The sequence below is a fragment of the Vidua macroura genome, chromosome 1, assembly GCF_024509145.1.
Source record: "Vidua macroura isolate BioBank_ID:100142 chromosome 1, ASM2450914v1, whole genome shotgun sequence".
In the NCBI taxonomy this organism is placed as follows: domain Eukaryota; kingdom Metazoa; phylum Chordata; class Aves; order Passeriformes; family Viduidae; genus Vidua; species Vidua macroura.
The window spans coordinates 34,039,163-34,058,409 of record NC_071571.1 but is presented as its reverse complement, the minus strand read 5'-3'; the positions used below and the strand labels follow the sequence as shown (position 1 = coordinate 34,058,409).

The window sequence follows — 19,247 nt, the reverse complement described above, 5'->3', positions numbered from 1 at the left end:
AAATTTAGCAGAGCTGGGAAAAGGAAAGAAGAAAGGGGAGGGGAAACACAGCACCACCTCCTGCTGACACCACAGAAGTTTCCCTCAGCTTTCCCTCTCTCCCTCTGTGCATATATTTTCTTTTTAATCAGCTGTGGCTCTTCCCTCCCCTGCTTTTCTTTTTTCAAGTGTATTTTTACAGTTGGAATTCTGCTTTTCTAATTTCTCTTGTTTCACATTTAACTTCTTCAGAGGATTTCATTAATAGTTATTGCAATTAAAAATAATAAATAAACTCAGCACCAGCTGCTCAGATGGCTGTCTTAGCATATCTGGAACATAATGCGGTCTGTTCAGGGCAGCCACACAATGCAATTTATACCCACACCTGAGGGAATGAATTTCACAACTATAATTGCTACAATATAATTCTTATTAATGTTGTGCTATAATTCCTATTAATTCCAAAGGGCTAGTAAATGCATTAGGACTTGTCAACATATTATTTTACACTGTTTATGATCTGTAGAATTACACTCTTCAGTATTGTATTGCATAAAGAAATGCCTTAAAATTAGCTTTAATTGGAGGAGGGGAGGGAGCACATTTTCTGTTAGGGCACTGGGAAAGATTCAAGGATCCGGGTGTTTGAGAAGCAAAGAAACTGCATTTTAAAATAAGTCCTTTGAACTTTCTGTGCCATGCAGTTAACAGTTTATGAAGATATATTAATAATGCCTGTCCTGGTTATTAGAAAAAGAACCACTGGTGTCTTTATGAAGGAATAAATAACTACAAGAAAGATACGGTTATAAAATTTAAGATAACTGTCTTCCAGAAAAGACAAAAGTGGGGAAATTGCAAGTCATTGTAGCTGATGTAATAAGTGCAGAATGGGTTATCTTGCTGTGCTCTTATTTATTCTTGTTTTATCTGACTACCCTGCTTTTCTAGGTAGTGAATATGATGAAGAGGAAGTAGACTATGAAGAATCAGACAGTGATGAGTCCTGGACTACAGAAAGTGCTATCAGCTCTGAAGCTATCCTTAGTTCAATGTGCATGAATGGAGGGGATGAGAAACCTTTTGCCTGTCCTGTTCCTGGATGTAAAAAAAGATATAAGGTAAGTAGTAGTACAGACCTACCTCGTTTCCTGCTGGTGTAGGTGGTGGGCAAAGCCTCTAAAATCAGATTGCACTCTTCTCATTTAATAGATTTTCACAATTATTTTTGTGATATTTTAGCAGATTTTATTCACTAGTTTCCTCTCAAGCACAGCCAAGTTTATCAGTTTTACAAGGGATGTCTGTCTGTCAAGAGAGATTACATACAGCAACTCTTTTGCTTTACACGAGCAAAAGCTTTCAACGAGCTTTCTGTTATTTAGACAAATTAATTGCAGAATGCAGGAGGTACTACAAGCAAAATAATCTCTTGGGTCCCTTTCAGAATCATGAATCAAAAAGCTTCTGTCCATGTGTGCCAGGAACAATTCCTGCTGCTTAACTACTAGAGATACTGCCTCCTCTATAGTGAGACAGTGTCCAGGGTGCATTTTCTGTTAAAGATGATGTGTGGAATGTGGTGGTTAACATCATGCAAGTCAGAATTCACCTTGGGAAGGCAGAGTCTTGCAGAAATTCTGGCATCATTCTGTCCTGGGTCCAAGTTCCCATGACACATCTACACAGCCATCAGTGACCCCACATGCAGGGCTTGCATCCCTTCATGTGACACCCTGGGAAACAATTCCCCGATGCCCCCACCCCACCCTCTTCTTTAATTTCTCTCCATCATGATAAATTTTTTGTCTTTTTTATGTGAGTGAAGCAATTCTAAACTGGAACCTTGAGCTGGCCAATGTAGAATGTGCCAGGATGTTACAGGAGTGTTGCTTCACATGTATCAGTGCAGAGACAGATGAAATTGTGTGGAACATCTTGCACTTCAGTATGGCATTCTCTAACCACTGACATAATGGAAGTAGTGGGTTAGCACACTTCCTCTAAGTCGTTTTCTAAAGCTTTTGCATGAACTACTGGAAAATCCAACCACTGAAACACCCTAGAAAAACCATGGTGGCTGGGTTGGTTGTATTTTATGGCTTGTCCTTTAAATAACTGATAAGTAGGGACTTAAAAGAGAGCAGAATTATGAAATAGAAATAGAGGTAGGCCAATAGCATTTGAGATAAAACAGTTGTGGCAAGAATGGAAAACCTGTGCATGAAACCATGTAGTGGATGAAAGCCTGTTTCAGTGATGCTGCAGCAGCTCCCACAGCAGCAAATCACAAGACTCGGGTTCCTGTACAGACCACTTAACCCTGACAACACTATTTCATAAAACATGGAAAAGAAAGCAATGTGCTCGTTTCTTAGGGACATACAAGTCTTTTTGCTGAGATTATCTTGAACTATATAGTATTTATTCTCCAGTTACAGGAAAAACTGACCACCATCTCCAGGGCCAGGGCAGAGGGAAAGATGGTTTTGGACTACTTGCAAGTATTACTTTGCAGATAAGCTCACATTATTGATGATGAATACTTTCCTTGCGTGTGGTAGGAGCTGTGCCAGACAGAGGGTATGGTATAAAAAGCTAAATCCCCTAGCTCAGGAAGCAAACAAGCCATGGTGATTGTTAGAAGTCATGTGCCCAGAGGGCATCTATGCATTGCAAAAAACATTCGCTTAATGGCAAAGTCTGGAAGGAGAACCCTGTAATTTGCTATATCCTGTCTGTTCTCTGTTTGACTGCCAGCCCTCTGTCTTTTTATTGCCCAAATGAGCAAGCTGTTTGTGCCTGCTTCTGCTATCTCACTACCTTCATCTCAAATGCATGAGGACTGTCTATAAGGGATATCTTGTACACCATTAATGGTAGACCAACCGGGCAGGGGAACAAATTAATGACCCTAAGAGGGGCTGACAGGGAACAGCAGTAAATAAAAAGTATCGTATTCTTGTAAGAGACTCACCTCTGTTTAGTCCTGATAGAAAAGCACATTTCCTTAAACTCTGCCTCACCTCATTTCTCTTTTCTGTGGGCTCTGTTTCCTCCCTTTTTTATTTTCAGCCTATGTTTTTTCTTTTTGCATTTTTATCTTTGTTTCCTTCCTTTTAGCTTTGTGTCAGCTGTGTTTCTTGTTTCCTCTTTATCTTCCTTCTGCTTAACCCGCTTGTCTGACGGAGTCTGGGTAGGGAGTCCTGTGATCAAAGCACTGGGATTTTCTGGTGGGTACTGGATAATCACAGTCAGGACTGTAAAACAATTATAGTGCTCCAAACAGGAACACAGACATGCACATACAGTAATTGCCAGGCTCACTTTACGGTTGAGAAAGGATGCATTCCTTTAGGGAGCAAGGAGGAAAGGAGGATATACACATTTTTCTTTTGTCTGGCCTTAGGTGACGTAAGTTTGAGAAGTAGAATGGTATTTTTAGAGATTTTATTTGTATTTCAGTACTGCTTAAAGGACCCAGTAGGGATGGGGCACCTTTTTACAAACAATGTTCAAGGATAAGAGATGGCCTCTGCACTGAAAAGTCATTATGGAAAGGTAAATAAGACAAGAATGAGTACAACAAATACTCCAAAGGAACGGGCTGGGGCGGACAATGGAAACTGTAAGGAGAACATGTTTATACATGAGCCCAGATGTGTATCAGAAGCCCCCGCTGGCCTCCTGCCCAGCTGCTGTCTCCTGGCGCTTTCCCATAGGCAGTGCAAATAGTAATAAAGATTTCGTTGTTCTTCAGGAACTTTATTTTTTTTTAATATTTTACTTATCACATGTATTGGTACTCTATATAGTGTGGCAGAGATTTTCTTGAGAAGCCACAGATCCTGGGAGAAATATTTTTCTTTAAATTACATGTGGGATAGTCAGAAACATCTAAATAAATCTGAAATACACTGACTTCTAGATACTTTAAACACAAGTCTTTGAACTAATTTCTGAAGCTTGCTTTCTTCTCTCATTATGCTTATTGAGGTAGAGAAAAAGTTATAATTACTTTATAGTTTTCCATTTATGGATTTTTTTTTCTTCTTGTGATTCATCTTTGATGCCTGAAATTTGATTTTTAGAAAATCATCTGTGTGATTCCAAGGAACCCAAAGGTATAATCCTTGTTTCTGTGGAGTTCACCCTCACCAGACTTTGGATTCACATCCAAATTTAGGTGCCCTGTCCAGAAGTGTATGGATATTGAGTAGTTAATGTGCTTTACAAAATACCACCTTGTAGGAGCTAAAATGGGGATTTATGAAGGTCTTGATTAGTTTTCCTTTTATTCAGTACCCCTGAGTGGTCTCTAGCTCTGGAGAAGGACTTTGAAAATGTGTTTGAGATGTAGATAAACTTACTCAGGCAACGTCCAAAGAGCAAATGAAATTTGAGACATGGTATATAAAACAAAACCCACAAATAATGCATATATGCTAGTATAGAGAAAACCCTGGAGTATTTGTCCTAATTTTTCTAGTTTGTGCAAAATTAGTAATAAAAAGAATAATAGATTTCCGTGCATACAGAATGTAGCTTATATCCATTACTTTCCTTGGCCTTGGACAAGAGGAGAAGTGGTGCCTTCCCAGGCTGCTGAGGCACTGGGCTTGTCTGTCTGGCAGGTGACAGGATGAGGGTCCTGTCAGGTGGTGCAAACCCCCAGAAAGGCTGACCTATGTATGGTGAAACTCAGCAGAGCTTAGGGAAGGAGAATCTTAAAGTGAGAGGGAAACAAGGGAATTTACTTGAAAGAAACGAGCAAGCCAGAGCTTGCAAGTTGAACAGAGGAACTGGACCCACAAAGAAAACTTTGGGATGAAGAGCCAAGAGTACAAAAATACGTATGAAATGTCCAAGGCTGAAACAAGAAATCTCTCAAATCATCCTCTTGAGATGTCTTTTCCTACTTGAAGTGGGGCTGGCAAGTTCTCTGCAGTGTAGTGCCTTTGTGAATCCTGCCGTGCAAAAGGGGCCCTGCCCAACAAGAGACTTTGTGTCCTCACAAACCAGGTAGTGCCAGTCTAATCTTCTCTATCGCCTCCAGATCTGGTCCCAGGTTAATAATTGTTTCCTTCTGTTCAAGATTTTTAGAGTACCCTTCTCTATAGCCATCTTCTTCCTCAATCATCTGTGAGAGTAAATAGTGAGCAACCTAAGTAACTAGAGCAATAAAAGTGATGTATGAGTTTGGCCGTGGCTTTTGCTACACCTCAGCAAACTCAGCCCAGACGTACAACAAAGTGTTTACATTGCAGCAGTGGAAAAAGTGCCAAAGACTGTAATTCTAACAACAGTTTCCTTTTAGACAGAAGTACAGGTCAAATTTCACGTTACACAAATTTCACATTGCACAAGCTCCTTATGCTCTGCATGGTTACTGTTTTTCAAACCTTCCATGGCCCAATTCATCCCTTTAGGTTTCTGCTTTAGCATCTCCTTAAATTTTTCTGCCTGAAAATACTTTCTCCCCCTTCACCAAGGAATGGGTGTACTGGGGCTGATGGATTGTTAAAAAACCTGGAGAAGAGTACCATTGGCATGGAATAGTGAGGGTATTTGTGATTGCAGATTTACGGCATCTGTAGCAATAGTAGTTCAAAAGTATGTAGAAGAGATTCCTTAGAAAAATTAAAAGTTAAAACAGGAACAGGTTTTTGTTAGGAAAAATAATAGATAATAGGGCAATAGGTAATAGGGCTTGTTTTAAAAATTTCATTGCAGTAGCAAAAGTTTAGCAGGTCACCCCCAGATTTTCTCCTCTTTTAAAGGCATAGGTCCTTAAAGGGACACAGATGATGACAGATGCCTTATGAAGTCCTCCTGCCACCCAGTGACAATCCTGGCCCACTCACCCCAATGGCCCTGTGGGTGCTAGAGGTTGAAACTATGTGTAAGATGATCCAAAAGCTGCCCCAGGATCTCAGATTACTTGCAGGGAATTCACTTGACTGCTCTTGAGGCTGATGTATAGCTTTGATGTGCTCTCGCAGTTGTGATGCTACAGTTTTCTGCCTTCTCTGAGTGCTCTGCACCCAGACAAACCCTGCCCTGATGGCTCGTGTTCCTGTGTATGGTTGGTGTTGGAGATGGGGGATTCTCAGCTCCCACAACTCAGGAGACAGCTGTGCAGGGGTTGTCCAGAATTTTTAAGGGTGTAAAGGACAATTCAGAGGCTGGATTTGCAACCTCAGGTGAGGATTCACTGCCTGGATATTCTGAAGAAGAGGAGCATGAATCTGCAGGAGGAGCAGTTGCTTGCAGTCTTGCACCTCTTTTCCAGGGTGGATATTTGAGACAGTTTTTCTGTGAGTTCCAAGCTGGAGCTTCCACTTACTGTAAGCTGCACATTGATAAAACTTGTTTAAAGAGCCAAGGGGACCTTCTGTTATGTGTAACATGAGGCAGTGGTTCAGCAAAGACAAAATCCCTAAAACCTAATTTAGTGGGTTGTTCAATATCTAGGCTGTTTGTTGATTTTAGCTTTTCTATTTCTTTTTAATCTTTAAAAAAATACTGAGATACATATCTAGAATCTTTAGAGAGAACACAGGAGAGCCTTGGAACTGTCTCTTTTTGTCATAAATGCTATCTTCTTCAGTTTCATCCTAGGAGAAGCTCAAATGAAAGACAGTATGCTTTTGCTTATTCACCCAAAAATCCAAGCTGTTTTAATGGGAGCAGATGAGAGAATCCACTATACTCCACAGAACAGTATCGTAACAGCTACTGAGTTCACAACAGCTTCCTCCATTTTTGCCAGAAATATGTGAAAAGGAAGACAGGGGTATTACTTTGATTTATGTTTAGTAAGGTTTTTTGGTTGACATGGCAGAAGTGTGGCCTGTTTCCTGCCCTTGCAGTGTAACAGGGTGTGTGTTGATTTGCGGTGTTTTGCACTAGTGGGGATAAGCTCTCCAGTTTTAGCTGTGGAGTATTCCCAAACAATAGCTATTTTGAAGACAGCTCTGGATTATTCTTTAAGTGTCCTGTGTAACTTTTTTGAGTTAAGCATTCCCTGCAGTTATTTCTTTGGAGGAAATGTGTAAACGATCAGAATTGCTGGATCTAAAAGACGTATCTAGAAACAATGACACAAAACAGAACAGACCCACCATGGGGGAATCTCAGCTCTTTAAAGAGGTGTGACCCGAGTTTTCATGCCAATTCTTTGTTTGCTTGTAAATGAACCTCTGAATAAGATTTGTCAGTGCTATATGAAAAAGATGTCAGGACACAAAGAGCAACCATGTGTTAGCCCATTAAATGGTATTCTTTGGGAAGTGATGTATATTGGGAGATAAAAATCAGGATTAGCCATGTAGGTGAGTTCTGAGAACCACACAAATTCTTGTCCTTGTCCCACCCGGTACCTTGGGAGCGCAGCCCATGTATAATACCCAGTGGGAACTCCTGGCTCCTGGCAGTTACAGGATTTTGCTCATAACATCGATCCATTTTCAGGTTTTAACTGGAAGCAGAGCCCGTGCCAACCCACCTGAGCACTGACATTTTCCCTTCTCCCTCACAGAATGTGAACGGTATCAAGTACCACGCCAAGAACGGCCACAGAACACAAATCCGCGTACGCAAACCATTCAAATGTCGCTGTGGAAAGAGTTACAAGACAGCTCAGGGCCTGCGGCACCACACAATCAATTTCCATCCCCCCGTGTCTGCTGAGATCATCAGGAAGATGCAGCAATAACATGCTGGTCACAAATGTGCCAAGAAATCCTCACCAGCAGTTGCTGATTTTGAGAACAGCCACCTTTTTCAGGGGAAGCACTCAGCAACCCTTTAAAAAATTAAATGCATGCTTTAAAATTTTCTGTAATTTTGGAATGATGTATCTTTGTAGAGTTAATGATTTTGTACATTTGCACATGTTATCATCTTACCCATTTTCATTACTTTGAGATAAGGTGCTATAAAAGCTATAGGTTCTTCAGAACATTTTTCTCCAAAAAACAAAAAAAAATAAGAACTAGGGGGACGTTGCGTATTTAGTTGTACTGACGTGTGGGACAGGAGCGCAAGGAGGAGAGCTTGGCACTGACATCCTTTCAAGATTGTAACGTGATGAAGACTTTCGATGCATCTGTCAATGTGTGTGCAAAACCAAAACAGTACCGCCCTCGTCAAACTATAGTTAACATGCCTTACATAACGGAGTTATCAGTGGAGTAGCAAGTCTTTTAGGTAATGGAAATATAAATAAGAAAGAATGTTTAACATAATATGCTAAAAATATTTTCATACTTAAATAACATACATAAAAAGGTGTGCTTGCTGTATTTTATATTATCTTGCAAATCTTTTTTTTTCCTCCCTCTTGAAATGCTGAAAACCTTGCCATTCGAACTAGTAAACAATCACTTTAGTGTTAGCAATTACATTTTTTTCTCTGTACAAGATGTCATATTATGTTCATGCCCATCAAACTTTTGAGGACCAATATCCCAGTCCAACTAAATATTTACCCCTGAACTATCTGTTAGAAAGACACTTGGAAATACTTAAGTGCAAATTTATGTGTGTGTGAGAAACAATTATCTTCATCTCAGATGAAGTTTTGAAGCACTTTGTAGTTCTCTATTGCCAACAGATTTAATGTTTTATGTGTTGCCAATTCTTGCAACTACTGTACGAGCATGTGCTGCGGTTGCAAATAAAAATGAGAAATTCAGCGCATGGTTTAAGGAGGTCCGCTAGTTGTGCTAAGGGAGTTCTAATGCCTCTCCCTCATGTTCATTGTGTTTTGAGATTTTCTTTGTGCATTTTTTGCTTCTCATTGTAGGTCACCACATTCCATTTGGAAGTGTCTGTTTAGCTTTACAATTAATTTTGCTGAAATATGACATTTGAGCCTTATTGAAGATTAAGTGCTTCTTGCAGCAGGTGGTCAGAGACTGACTTAAAAGCCAACATGAGAGCGCTTCGTGTCTGGACCATACCTGAACATTTGTTGCTTGCCATCCTGCCTTGAGCATTCTTCTCACAAGTGCTATTCCTGGAGTTCAGTTGGCCAGGAGCAGAGGTGGGCACCCTCCACCAGTCCTAGCCTCAACACTCCTTTGCCTGGCAAGGGTGCAGGAGGAACTCACAGTTTTAACACAGTCATCGCCTTGGCTTGGTTCCTGTTCTTTTAAGTGCAAAAGAAAGCTCACATAAAGGAGGAATGAGCTTTCCCTATTTTTTTTCCAAAGCTTTAAAGGAAAACTTTGTAAGGATGACAATTACCTTTTCTCCAGCAGAGTAAAAGTCTCATTAAAACACGTAAGAATCATCCTAATGAGTAAGTGTTTAGAACAGCCAAAGTGAAGCAAAACATCCCTCTCTCAGATGCCAGAGAGGTGACCGTGACAGCCGGGTTTAAAGGATGATCCAGACATGAGAGTTACTGGTACACACAAGGCCCCAAGTGGCCACTTCCCACCTTCTGCAGCTTTGGCAACAGATCTGGCCAACAAACATGTTTTGGCTCTGCTCCTAGTGCAAGAACTACAGGCTGGGCGAGTTCGTTCAACAGCTAAACAGTTGTAAAACGTCATTGTTGCATGTAAATTCCTTTCAACTATAAAACTGAAATTCCAGTTTCTATTTACCTATTCATTGTGACAGTATTATTAAACAGGTAAAGATGGGACTATTTTGTTATACTGTGTATAGTGAATGTATTGTACTGTGTCTGTGAAAAGTGTGCTTTAAATTATATTTTCATATGTTTTGTTGGGGACAAAGTACTTTAAGTTTGAAAGTGACAGAGGTTTGTTTTAGAACTGAAGGCAACTTAAAGAATTCCTGTCAGGAAAGCTGCTTATAAATGTAAATCAAATCACATTTAAAATAAACTGCCTCTGACCTAAAAAGACTGCTCTTTTCTCATTCCTAACCTAGAGTTAAGTTCTTGGGCTGTGTACAGTCTTTTATTTTTTTTTATTTTACTTTGGTATCATCAAACTCTTGGAGGCTGTTATAACTGTTTTCATCTGCTGTTGAGTTACAGTAAGAAAAAAATCCATGCTTTACCTCAGGCCAGCTCTTAGTATAAGGTTCCCAGTTATAAAAATCTTTAGGCTGCAAATGGCATACAAGCACTGATGAGTTGCTGCTGCCCAGGACACTGCAATTCATCCACGTCATGCAGTTTTTAGTTAAATCCTGCATTAACTGGATAATGCACATGTTCAGGAGGGAACTGCAGTCAACAAGAGGCTACTCTAAGCCTTAATCCCAGAGTCTCCCTCTCAAAGAAAGAACATAAACAGATGTGAGGAGCAGCCCTTTGTCATACAATGCTGAGTCATCATTTACTCCTAAGTGAAGTCTATACTCTGTTTAATTTCAAAACGAGCAGGAGGAAAAATAAGACCACTGACTCCATGAATAATTCTGCTTTTAATGTAACAAGACTACTGTACAGCAAGTGGGAAGCAAATTTACTTAATACAGTTAAAGTAAATATAAAATGTTTAGATATACACACGTGTTTTTACTTATTGGAAAGAAATACATAAAGTTAAAACGCAAAAGGTTTTAAAAGCCAGAAGGAACACAGTCCACTGTTGTGAAAATAGAACAGTATTTTCTACTGAATAAAACTGCAACATAATGGCAATGACTTTTTTAAACAATTACTTTTAGGCATTTAAGCACAGCAGTCTCTTTCAACTCAAAACCACTGCCTTAAAGTATAACGTACCTCATTTAATGTTATTCCTTAAGGCAAACATTCTACATGTGAAACTGAAGTATTTACCATTCCTCTTGTTGCAAGCCTGGAATCTCACAGTACATGCATCTACATCTCAGAAATGTACTAGAAAACTATATTTTCAAAGGGTAAGTAATGTAACTTTCCAATTTAAGTGTTACTCAGAGAAAAACTACATGGATTTGCTAGGAGAAACACCTGCTTATTACATTTTTAATTGTGCCTCAGTTATCAAGGTTAAGAGAAACCACAGGTGTTTTTGGTGATCTTTTTTAAATGTAGCTGAAGAACACCATGAAGCCGGTCTCATTTTTTCTGAGGCTCAGTCATTCCTGTGTCCTTAGGCATTCCACTAAGTAGGGGAAGAAATTCCACTAAGTAGGGGAATAAATAGCTACATACACAAGAAGGTGGGGGGTTGTGGGTCTCCTTAGTACAGTGCTAGGCAGAGAGAGAAGATAACCCCTACATAGCAGCTTACAGCCATGGCTCCCAGTAGAGTACATGAGCTTTTAATCAGATGTTTGCACTGTTACAGAAAGCTGCACTGCTTTTGTTTTGGAGATGAACTACTCAAAGTGGTGGGGTTTTAAGCTACACTGCAAAACAAAGTATTTAATCAAAATTTAATACGTTCTGATCAAAGTGCGTCTGGACGTGCCTCTCAAAGCCTTGCTGGTCGTAGTCGGGCGGGAACTGCTCACTGCACATGGGACAGACCTTCCAGTGGCTCTCAACGTGCTCCTCAAACTTGCTCTGGTCGTAGTTTGGGGGAAACATCACATCGCAGAGAGGGCATTTCTTCTGCACATCAATACTTCACAAGGAGGTGGAGAGAAAGAAAAAAGGGAACAGTTTATTTCTATTTATTCTGTTAATGCAAACTAAAAGCAGGATCCTGCTACCACTGACTTTCAGAACTTTACTACCAACTTCAATTTGAGTGGACTTTGTATCCAAGTATCATCCAGTTCATTTAAATATTTTTCCAAAAGCACTCAATGCAGTCAGAGTAATTTCACATGCAAATTCCAAAATAACCTGGCATTTTAAAAGCAACGTAATTTTGACCTTATTCCAGCTACCACTGAATACAGATCTATTGAATGCCTTAATGGCCAAACAGTTTCATGGGAAACCACTCTCTCTGCTCATAAATGCTAGCTCTTAGCAAACATAACACTTTATAAAAGCTCTAAACTTAGGTTCACAATTAGGTTGGCAAGAGAGGGGAAAAAAACCAAAAGTTATTCATTCATTTACTAAAAAAATTGTCAAAATTCCATCAAAGGTATAGCATGAACAGCCTGCCCAGTCTCACGGCATATTCTCTGCCAGTTAATTGTAAACCAAACATTCACTGAAAATGCTCAGTAGCTTTTCACCTCCACCCCCACCCTTGGGTAGTTCTACAGAAACCTCTCCATGCCCTTAAAGACCAATACAAGACAACATCTACCTGGAATCAAAGCAGAAGCCTGTGCCCCGCTCACGCAAGAGTAGACTTGGAGGATCAGGAGCAGAAGGTACAGTGTTGTCATCATCCTATTGAAAAAAGAAAGTATTTTAAAGACTAACCCCTACAAACAGTTTTGTTTTTTTTTTCTCAATATGCATTTTTGTCATCAAACACAAACCCAGATGAAATTTAGCTTCACTCTCTAATTTCTGCAGCATAAGTTTTGCTTTTGTACATCTTGGCTCTATTCTGCAGTTCAATAATAGAGCACAAAAATGGAGTAATTTCAAGGTGGAAATACAGGTACATTCCAAGATTTTTGGAACTCCAACTCCTACCTCATTTTCCTTTTTATCTCAAAGATGCCTTAAAAGCAAGGGCTAGGAATTAATTTAGCTGATCTACAAAAAAAGATGTGCAAAAGAGCACATATAACAGCACACATGTTGTGTTTTTTACAGATAACTACAGTATCTGTAAAAAATTATCTGTAATTATTCTAATTATCTGTAATTTTTACAGATAACTCATATGCAAACACATTTCAGTTTAAGGCTAGCATACTTTTTCCCTTATGAAGGGTTAATGGAAACAGGAAAGGATGGGAAAATTTCCTCAATATTCTTCTGACAACACCTGCTATGACAAGATGCTAGCAACAAGCATAATCTTGCAGTCTGTTTGCTTTGCACCTGCAGTGAAAAGGACATATGAGTTTTAAAATATCAGTTGTTCCTTTTGTCATGAAGGAGACAGGATAGATGTATTAAGAAAGAAAAACTATTTTGTTTAAAGTACTCTAATGCTACAATGCTAGAGCTTATACAAAAACAACAAATTTGCTGAATACCAGACTGAAGCACACCAGGACTTAACCAAGAAAATTAATGTGCATCTTCCATCAGTAAAACAGTTCCACTACAAATACTGGCCAATACTTAAGTCTTAGTTAAATTCTTCAGTATAACCCCTTTCCCTCTCCTCCCCTTTATTTTTTTAAAGGCATTTGGCTTACAGCTGGTCACTTGGTAAGATAAAATTATTTACAGCTTTCGCCCTCTCTTTCAGCTTCTGGCAAGTGTGGTACCCTACCACATACAAATGTAACACTCGTCCTTGTTCCTTTTTGAGAAACATCTGAAAAAAAGGACGATGTTTTCCTCCATATAAGCACACCTGCACTGTCCTACACGGCTGCCCTACAAAAACTCTCTTCAGAACACAAGGCAAGCACATGTAAAAGCTTTTGGAATGTCCTAATGCTACAGCTTTCTCATGGCCCAGTTCCCTTAGTTGAGAAATTCATACTGTGTGTTCCTTACAGCAGCTTCTGACCCAGGCCCTGTACAAGAATGTCAATACTAAGTATGTACTGATATTACCCTGTTAGGATACAGAACGTCTGTCTCTTCAGTGCACTTTTGCTCTTGGCAAAGTCACAGGGATCAGTTCTTAACCTTTTGGGATGCCTAACCCACACAAGAAGAATGCAAATGTCTCTGTGTTGAGCTGACCTCACAGAGATGTTACAGAGATTACTGTGTAACCACGGCATGGCCAAACAGGAACCATGAGAACTTCATCTTACTCTGAGAGGACTTCTCAGCTATTCTAATTGTAAGTTACAGTCAACACTATACAGTCACCATGAACTAAAAATTCTCACGCAGTGCCCTGGGGTAGCTCGGAATTTCTGGAAAATAGAGAAGGTGCCATTGTATTGGGCTTCAACAGCTGTCTATATCTGTCATTTCTGATGGACAAAACTCCTAAGTGCTCCATGTAAAACTGAGCACTTCATGAGGGGAGGACAGATCATCATGGTCCACATGGTTCTCATCTTGGTTCACAGCCACTTAGTGCCCAGTATCATCCAGCAATGTATTCTTTATTCTTATAAACAAGGTTACACATGCTTTTCAACCTGGCATTAAAATACCCACCACTCTCCCCTGGGAAAAAGAACTATCCCTAACAGCTCAAAAGACAAAAATTCATTGGTTTTTGAAGCTGCTTTAGAGAGAGTATGACAACAATTCTGAGACACCAAGCCTCAGTGCCTCAGTGGCTCTTGCCTATGCTGCATGTTAAGCAAAGGTATCAGCTTACTTTGATACTATGAGGTTGAGTCATCCAAGTTGTTTTGATGAAAGCCCACACTCCATATTTTGAGAAAGAAACAGTTTAATCTGCCCTTTATGTAGATCCAAAGCCACCTTTCTTGCAGTCCAGACTGATGACCAGGGACATGGACATGGCTGCACATTCTTAGTCTGAGAGCCCTACAGTGACCTGCAATGATGTAACACAGTGGGTACACAGTCTCAGGTCCTTAGGAAAAAGACTGGTACCATGGACCCACAGGCTGGCATTGTGATCCTGTAGCAGAACAAGTGCCAGGCCCACTGAATTCAGAAGTCTGAATAATTAGGTGAATGAATTATAAAGGATGTCTTTAACATCATGACTTAACCATTATCACTGGACTCTACCTCTGGCTCTTATAAAAACTGCCACAATGAGTTCCACAGATTAAGTGAATCACAAAGATACCACACTAAAGCATGGTAAAAAAAAGGATTTGCCACTAGGAGAAGAAGGGAAAGCCACACATGAAACTGTCAGAAGTGTAACTTGATTCATTTTACTGAAACCAATTTATTCTGTCTCAAGTACTGCTTCCATAATTACAATTGTAAGCAGTTCCAGCATTGTCAAACAGAAATTAGAAAGCTGTGTGAGACAGTACAAAACCCCATCTCCAAGAGCTACAGATCATTCTGACATGCAGAAGTAAGGGACCAATGCCCATCCTAGGCCTTAAAAAGCACATGAACAGACACAGAGCTGACATGCAGTGCAGGTACACTGGGAAGAGGGGCACACACATTTTATTCTGTGATTCAGCTCTGCTGTGGGAGTGAAATCAAACTCATTCCTCTAGGCCTCTCAACCTCTCTGCAAGCAGTCTGCTCTCCCAAGAGACACCTGGATACAAACTGCTCTTTTCATCTCCTCCATATGCAAAAGATAGTTATTGGCTGCTGGGGTCAGATCAGGCTAATAATGCATTGTGGGGGGTTTTCCTAGAAGAAAGGCCATTTTGGAGTTACCTGAAAAAATATCCTGACCTGGTGCTCAGTTGCCAAGAGTTACATTCTCCATCCCCTACAAATTTACCATGACTAAAACATTGGTTTATAGTCTCAGGATAGTTATTCTGGGCTTGCTGCCAACTGTAATTAGGACTACATTTCTAAAACTCATATTTTAGTATTTTTTATATATATATGTGTGTGTGTGTGTGTGTGTGTGTGTTTTGTTTATGGATCTCTCCTTTACTGCTAGGAATTCTTTGCTCCCAACAATTCCATTTTGGTCAATTAAAGGATCATGAGTAAATGGAAATTTAGTTTTGAATAGATGACAGCAGGAACTTGTGGCAAGTCAGCCACTCCAAACAAAATCACCACTGTGCATATGCTCAGCTGGCACTATTAACACAGACCAGTTTATCCCTCTCAGAAATCACAATTTATTTGGCCTATGAGTTCCTAAAGTCAAAGCTACAAGAATCCTGGAAACTCTTCCCAGTCATACAAAACTGAAGGGTTTTTATGACAACCAAAGACATGGAAGTGCCCATTTCTAAGGAACCAAGTTTTGGGAGAAACGAAATTAGAACACAACAGCACAAAAATTCTGAGGCATTTGAATATCTTGTGTTATATTAGTTTAAGAAATTAAGGGTGTTTATATATATTCATGGCTAAAATATATTTTATCTTAGATAAATAAAGTAGACATGTTCACCATCATAGGTGAACCATTACCAAAACAGCCATGAAGAGGTGGAAGTGACTACAACACCCTTAATTTCTTAAACTAATAAAAGGAATGTGGACAGGAGGACAGCAGAAGTCCATACAATGGTAATATTTTAAACAAAGCAGCAAGCCTACCAGTCCTTTTCTTCTGGGAGGAAATCCTCCTCCAGCAAAAGGCTCTACATCCCACTGGTTGAAAAAATGCAGAGAACCACATCTTAAATATCTTATTTTAAAAAACAGCCCAAGAAATGGTAATCTCCTCATATTTATCATTTTATATTTGCTGTTTCTTCTGCACAAATGACAGACTCTTCTTTATAATTAATCACTTACATATGTGGAAGTTTTTCCTGGTTATTTATTTACATGCTGCCTCAGAACTGTTTTATCTTTGGCATATTACTAAGCCTCCCTAGAAAGATTCCTGCAGCTTCACATTTCCATTTAAATTTCTACACTATACGTACAGTCTATTTGGGTGAGGAACAAGCAACTGATTCTCAATTGCAAATAAAAATAAAGATATAAGTTATTTGATTTAAAGGTACCTTTTCTCAAGCTGAACTTTATTTAAGCCTGTTATATTCCACCTCATTACAAAAATCCAAGCTGTGTCTGCAAATGAGCACAAGATTCTAGCACTGTTTCTCTTGGGTTTGCAAGAGGGCAAAGCACATAGATCAGAGAAAACACCCTGCTAATTAAACTGCAGCAGATGACTAAAGAAGAGAAGAGCTTGTCAGATGTAATAGTTACGTCAAGAATGATCAGATTAAATATGCAAAATGTGAAGTAAAGGTGGGGACAGCATTAAGCTCACATTCGAGATCTTGAGCAAGCTGCAAAAGCTCTGACAGGTTCTCTAATTATTCACAGTAATGGACATTGGGAGCAAAAGGTAGGAAGGAGAAATACATTTTTCTCCATTATAGGTGCTGAGCACCAGGGCTAAAATCATGCCTGTCTGAACACTGATCAGTTTCTGCAAAGGTTAATAGCAATTAAATGTGGCAAACTAGACTAAATGAGAAACAGGTCATGATACCACTGTACTTGCAAAGAGCACAATACTTCGCAGAAAGGTATTTCTTGTTTAATATTTTTGAAGGTGCAAGAGTACTTGGAATAAGAAAGAGTAATAGGTCTGTTCCTGTTCAAATGAAGACATACAGTCCAATTTATTACAGAATTTTTTATACCAGAATGTGCATGTTAACTGTACTATAAAGAAAAGTAACCAGAAACTTGAAACATCCAAAACCATTAAAAAAAAAAAAAAATTAAAAAATAATTAAAAAAAAAAATATCAGTGCAAATATATCTCTTTCGGTTCAACCACCTTTAGGCAACAGTCAATTAAGGTCTTTCAAATACATGTCCAATAGCAAAAAGTATTAAAAATGGGAATGAATAAATGCAGATTTGCATAAGACAGAACAAAAGATTAACATATTAAAATAATGTATACTGTATAGAATAATGTATAATGTAGTACATCAATTTATAGTCAACATTTACTGAAAATACTGGTATGTGAATCATTTACATTTTCATTTGTTGTGTTCCACTTTATTTCCTATATTCCTATTATAAAATGAGTGAGATGTGGTTACATTTTGAGCTCTCATTCTACAGGAGAGAAAAATCATGAGTTGAGATTACTTAACTTGTTTTACTTTAGTACTTAAATAGAATTAAGAAGCTACTGTCCTAATACCAAAACAAGCTGTCAGTAACTCAAGAGATTAGGGGAACAAGTATATTATCATCAATAGAGTTTTTCCCTTCACAGCAAGCAAAAGTATTTTTCAGGGAAAAGAAAAACCAATTCCAAATTTACATAACAATAAATTTGGCTTATCAGATATGGAAAGCCCATATGAAACTCTTGGTAACTCATCAGTAAGCGTATCAAGGAAAATAAGTAACAAAAAAGGTAACTTGCATTGCTATCCTCAGGATCTTCTAAACCATCAGGCCGACTGAGATTGCGTGAAGGCTGGCTACACACTACATCATCTAGCTCCCAAAAGGAACTTCTAACAGGTGGTCTTTGGATCTCATCAGGATTGAAAGCGCCATCTGCTCCATCTGAAGAAAAATTAATCAGGACATCTTTGTTCAGTAGACTGTATTTTGAGATTAGAGACTTGCTACCATACCTTTAAAAATCGAGAGTTAAAACACATTTTTGGTTTAGATAGTATAAAACAATAGGAGAGAATCAGCTTTTTCCAAAGGCGTTTAAAACTTTGTTTACCTTACTGATTCCCATCATAAAATAAAGGCCCTTTACTGAAGTTCATCAATCAGAAAAGACTCTGTAAACCAGTCTGAAGACTGTTGGTACTTAACATGCATTCAATACTTAATCTGCTTTTGAAACAGAGAGGGAGAAATTATACTGAGGGTCTGAAATTTATTTACCTCTTCTTTCCTGAATTGCATAAGGGTTTCCATATTGCAATACTGGTAGTCTACTTGGCACTGCAGGAACTGGTCCATTTTCCTCTGAATACGGGTTGCGAAAATGTAATGTCGGCTGTGAAGTCTGTCCTTCCATCATCCTTCCAGCTTGATCTCCTGGTGTCCTGCCAAGCTCCTAAATAATGCAAAGTTCAAAATGCAGTGTAACCTATGGAGTCCTAACAAATTTTGAAATATTTATGAAATATGTTTTTATAAGAAAAAACCTGCTAATCTTCCTACTGTCTTTCCATTTTGACCTTATACCAAGTATATCATAAATACCAAAAATAGTCAATGAAGAAAAGACAAAGAAGATATTTTAAAGAGATATTATTTTTTCTTGGTTTGTTGTCAGTTCTAATTACATGAACAGAACAGCCATGTTTTTCAAGTGTCTGCATCCTTTTTACAATGAAGAAAAAATAGCTAAATCAGTAAAAATCGGTAGATTAATGTGCACTGAGAAAAGTTTTTAAAAGGTAAAATTAAAAAGAAAACCATTATTTTTTACATATCATACCATACCATTCAAAAATGTAGCACTTCAGTATGTGGAGCACATCTTTGTACATACTTGACATAATTCCATATGAATTCATGAGTGGCAAATATTTAGTGAACTATTAAGTACATTGCACTGGATCCCTTCTGATATTTAACAGCAATATTTGAATCAGATCATTCTTTCAGAAATGATCAAACAGAACTCTCCAAAAAATTAATATACTTAAAATTCTAGGTTCCTGCACGTACATCATACATATGATAGTAATTACAAACT

General features: G+C 38.7%; 2 protein-coding genes across 7 annotated transcripts in view; one reads left to right on the top strand and one right to left on the bottom strand.

Annotated features, from left to right (window-relative positions):
* The window catches only part of JAZF1 (JAZF zinc finger 1), a 188,371-nt gene extending 178,521 nt beyond the window's left edge, over positions 1-9,850 (top strand). The window contains exons 4-5 of the mRNA XM_053999878.1: positions 934-1,103; positions 7,523-9,850. Coding sequence (XP_053855853.1) covers positions 934-1,103; positions 7,523-7,699 — 347 coding nt within the window. The 3' untranslated portion in view covers positions 7,700-9,850. The remainder of the gene's footprint in view (positions 1-933; positions 1,104-7,522) is intronic.
* Positions 9,851-10,373: 523 nt separating this feature from the next.
* The window catches only part of TAX1BP1 (Tax1 binding protein 1), a 56,522-nt gene continuing 47,648 nt past the window's right edge, over positions 10,374-19,247 (bottom strand). For all 6 annotated transcript variants that reach the window (XM_053970328.1, XM_053970346.1, XM_053970310.1 and 3 more), the window contains 4 exons: positions 18,425-18,599; positions 17,943-18,088; positions 12,168-12,253; positions 10,374-11,525 (listed from right to left, as the gene is read on the bottom strand). In XM_053970328.1, the coding sequence (XP_053826303.1) occupies positions 11,324-11,525; positions 12,168-12,253; positions 17,943-18,088; positions 18,425-18,599 (609 nt within the window). In that variant the 3' untranslated portion in view covers positions 10,374-11,323. The remainder of the gene's footprint in view (positions 11,526-12,167; positions 12,254-17,942; positions 18,089-18,424; positions 18,600-19,247) is intronic.